The sequence below is a fragment of the Octodon degus genome, unplaced genomic scaffold, assembly GCF_000260255.1.
Source record: "Octodon degus isolate 3935 unplaced genomic scaffold, OctDeg1.0 scaffold00084, whole genome shotgun sequence".
In the NCBI taxonomy this organism is placed as follows: Eukaryota; Metazoa; Chordata; class Mammalia; order Rodentia; family Octodontidae; genus Octodon; species Octodon degus.
Window position 1 is genome coordinate 11,805,989 of NW_004524660.1, and position 4,348 is coordinate 11,810,336.

The window sequence follows — 4,348 nt, forward strand, 5'->3', positions numbered from 1 at the left end:
CATCTGCTGTGGCCGTTCTATGAACCACCTTCTTCTTTCTGCGAGCAGTTCCTTTCCCACCAATGCGCACTTGTGCCTGCAGTTTGGCGAGTTTTTCCTGGTTCATGATAGTTTCTTTCATCTTGTCGGAGCGGATATGGGGCAGCACGGGGGACTAGGGCTGGCGCTCAGGGGGTCTCGGGCGGACCAGCTGAGATTAGGCGCACACACGCGGGGGCCTATATTCTAATTCTACAGTTTGTCACGACCACTATGTCATTATGGTGATAAACTCAATGTGAATATAGATGCTTATGTAATTATCAATGCTGTCAATTTTTCAACTGACAAATACTGTTACAGTTTTTACTACAGATGACATTGATTTGCAGAGGCTTGCAGATGTGCCATTATTACTGGACATTATTGCCTGAAACAGTAACTGATTGGATCAATTTGAGTAAGAAATGCCCAAATAAATTGCATCAGCATAGTTCAGGGTGTGGCTGAAGGGGTTTACTCAAGACAGAAGATCCATCCTTGGTGTGAGTGGCATCAACCAATATGTTTATCACCTGAATGGAATAAGGGATACGGAGGAAAGTTTGCCTGTTTCTTCAGGGGAGGAGCTCTAGTCTTCATCTTGGACATCATTTCCTGGTTTCCAGCTTTTCATCATAGGTCTTTTGGCATCCTTATACGGACTCACAGTGGAACCTACAGTGAGCTCCAGCCTTTGACTCAATCCTTCAGATCTCAGTGGACAGAAGATCTTTTGCACTCTTCCACACCTGACTCTGTGGGTGGCCACGGAAAGCCCATCTTGTAAATTCATATATATTTGTATATCATGCATTAAATCTGTTTTCTAGTAAGCATTGACTGATACATTGTCTGTACTGATAAACTAAATCAATCTTTAAACATCTTCATACTTTCTATGGTTTCTTGGAAAACATGAAACAATGATTTCATTTAAATTTTTACACCATCTAAAATTTCTGTTCTTGGGCTAGTGAGATGGCTCAGTGGTCTAAAGCACCTACCTAGAACAAGCTTAGCAAAGCACAGGGACCGCGGTTCAATCCCCCAGCACCACATGCCAGCCAGCCGTGCCCTCTGGTGGGCTGAGGTGGCCACACACACACACACACACACACACACACATAATAAATAAATAAATAAATAAAATTTCTGTTCTTGGGGCCAGGGAGACAGCTCAGTAGAATAGGCAGTTGCATGGCAAGCGTAAGGGACTGAGTTCAATCCCCTGTTCTGCAAAAAATAAATAAATAAAATTTCTGTTCTTGGGGCTGGGGAGATAGCTCAGTAGAGTAAGTGCTTGCCTGACAAGCGCAAGGGCCTGAGTTCATCCCTGGTTCTGCGAAAAAAAATTTAAAAATAATAAAATAAAATAAAATAAAATTCCTATTCTTCACATCTGCCAATTAATAGCGTCCACACTTTTCTACATTATGGCACATACAGAAGGTAATATTTATAATATATACTGGATTAAGCTCATCACTACAGACTTCATTAGACCAAGTCAGCTGCCCGGGATGGGTAAGAGGAACAAATTATTCTTTGAGGATCATCAGTTGGGAAAATTTTATATTTTTATAAGATTCTATTAATGAAGATTATCTTAGGAACTACAACAGACTAACTACTTGGGGGGGGGAACACTCTTTGAATACATAAAGTATACAACTTTGGAAAGTTTACCAATGATTTTCTCTACAATTACCATAAGTCATTCAGTTATTCACATATGCTACAGGACTAGAGCTCCCGGTATGTAGATTTTATTATGGAAAGTATTAATACTCTAAATTGAAATATGTGATTATTATGTCCTTTCTATGTGCCCTCTATTTTTAAAAGAATCACAAGTACTTATATATCAACTATATTTTCAACTAATACAGTTTCCTCTAAAAGACAAAAAGTGACACTATATAAAATTAATTTTTAAACTGAAGGACCTTTAACCACCACTTATTTCTTTAAAATTCTTGAGACCATACTCTTAAGTAAAATAAATAGGACACACATGTTTAAATAACACATTGTGGGCTGGCCAGATAGCTCAGTGGACTAAAGTGCCTGCTAAGGCAGAGTGCAGTGGCCAGGGTTCGATCTCTGGTGTGCCATGCGGGGCTCTGCTGCCAGGGTGTGCTGGCGTGACTGAGCCAAGGCGTGGTGGCATGTGTCTATGATCCCAGCGCTTGGGAGGCTGCAAACAGGAGAATCACTGAGTCTGATCTATGAGGTGAGACCCTGTAGAAGCTGCACTAAGTACATAATAAATATCACATTGTTTCTCTGGTGTGAGAAACAAAAAGTATAAATAAATGTCTAATACTAGGAAATGGGACCAAAATGTTTAAATGAGAAGGGGAACAAGGGAGGGAGAGGAAGAAAGAGAAGAGGGACAAGGAAAAAAAGGGAATATAAGGAAAAACATGGAAATGAGGCTTTTGTAAATAAGAGAAGAGGGGTGGAAGGGAAGGGAAGGGAATAAAAAAAAAGATAAAATGCATCTTATATATGGGACAGGGAGGCAGCTAAGTATAATGTAAATGCATGTGCATATATGAGTATTAGTGAATAAAATATCAGTGGATAAAACAATTAGAACGTAATATTTTCATCAAAATTAATGAATGTCATACCAGTATGATTGTAGACAACATCTGTAATACAAAGAATATTCCATTCTTCCTTCAATTTTTGCACTAGCTGTCCAACATCATGCCAAGTATACATTCTATTAGGTCTTGAGAAGTCAGGGTTTAGTTCTAGCTGATCAGCAAGGGAGTAGCAGGACCTAGAGAGCCCAAGTGTCTGCAGTGGGGTGAAGTGAATCATGTTGTAGCCTGCAAAGCAAAAAGCCCAACTGCCGTAAAAAAAAAAAAAAAACAACAACAGCAACAAAAAACATAACTAACCTAAAACTAAGCAAAATAACAGGGTTAACTTTCTCAAGTAATTATAAATAGGAAGGTAATCAAGGTACTAGGAAAGGTGTCAAAGACATGGGTTCAAATTCCAGCTATACACACTGCTTAAATGATTTAGTTGTGATCAGTCATCTCATTTACAAGACAGGGATAATGAGAAAACATACTGGAAAAAAATTACAAAAAATGCTTAGCTATCACTAGAGATTTGAGTTTTATTTGTTGGATATAAGAAAATATTTCCCATGCAAGTATACCAATATACGTATTTTTCCTACTTTTTAATATTCTATGGCACTTGTATTCACAGAATTCAGTTATGTCAGTGAACTTTTCTTTCTTCTTGGTATACTCAAATTTAAAGCAGAAAATGAACAGTATACTCGTGAATAGTTTACTAGTAATTTTCATATGTGAAAATAAAATCTTTTTTTGGTGGAACCGGGGATTGAACTCAAGCCCTTAGTGAGCCATCTCCACAGCTCTCCAAAATCTTTTTTTTTTTTTTTTTTTGAGGAACCGGGGATTGAACTCAGGCCCTTGTGCTTGCCAGCGAAGTGCTTATTCCACTGAGCCATCTCCCCAGCCCCTCCAAAATCTTAAAAGTAATGTCACTCTATCAGAATTTCTTTACTTATGAAACCACGTAACCTGCTGTTTTTGTAGATTAAAAGTGGTCAAGAATAAAAAAACTCATGTGGTTTTGTCCATATTACTAAATACATTAAGACATGGAATTAAAAGTAAAAGCACAACTTTTGAAAGCTATAAAGGATAATTACATTGATTTCTAAAGAATAAAGGAAGCTGACATTACCTGACTCTTTTGCGACCATAAGCCTGCTTTCCCATTCATCAAAAGGTCCTAAACACTTAGCTAAAAATGTCTGCAGAGTAACACAGTCCAAGGGTAACACATGGTTATCAGCGCCAACTCGTAAAACAGGGTCCACAACGATGTAACCTCCACCACTCTTCTCACTTCTAAGAGAGAAAAAAAGCTTTCCAGTTAGTGAGGGGCAAGAACATTCCCTTCTAATAATCTGGTTCTATGGGGGCTAACTCTTCCATTTAAAAAATATGTTTGTATATAAACACAAAAAAAATTATAAAACCAGTAAAAAATAAAGGAAACTGCTTTTACCCAACTTCTACACAATTACACAATACAATAGGTTTAATGAAAAATAAATGTATTAAGTCCCTTCAGTAATAGCAAAGGCTCTCAAACAAATAGCATTCTATATCACATTGTAGGAAAAAACTTTCAAAAATTTATACAGGGCTGGGCATGGTGGTGCACACCTGAAATCCCAGCACTTGGAAGGCACATGCAGGAGTCTTGCCATGAGTTCAAGGCCAGCCTGGGCTACATAAGGGAGTTCAAGGCCACCTTGTAGTAC

The 4,348-nt window shown here is 38.2% G+C and overlaps 1 protein-coding gene across 1 annotated transcript in view; it reads right to left on the bottom strand.

The window, feature by feature from the left end:
- The window catches only part of Agl (amylo-alpha-1, 6-glucosidase, 4-alpha-glucanotransferase), a 119,000-nt gene that overhangs the window by 87,367 nt on the left and 27,285 nt on the right, over positions 1-4,348 (bottom strand). The window contains exons 4-5 of the mRNA XM_023721704.1: positions 3,763-3,929; positions 2,658-2,861 (exon numbers count right to left, since the gene is read on the bottom strand). Of these exons, the coding sequence (XP_023577472.1) occupies positions 2,658-2,861; positions 3,763-3,929 (371 nt within the window). The remainder of the gene's footprint in view (positions 1-2,657; positions 2,862-3,762; positions 3,930-4,348) is intronic.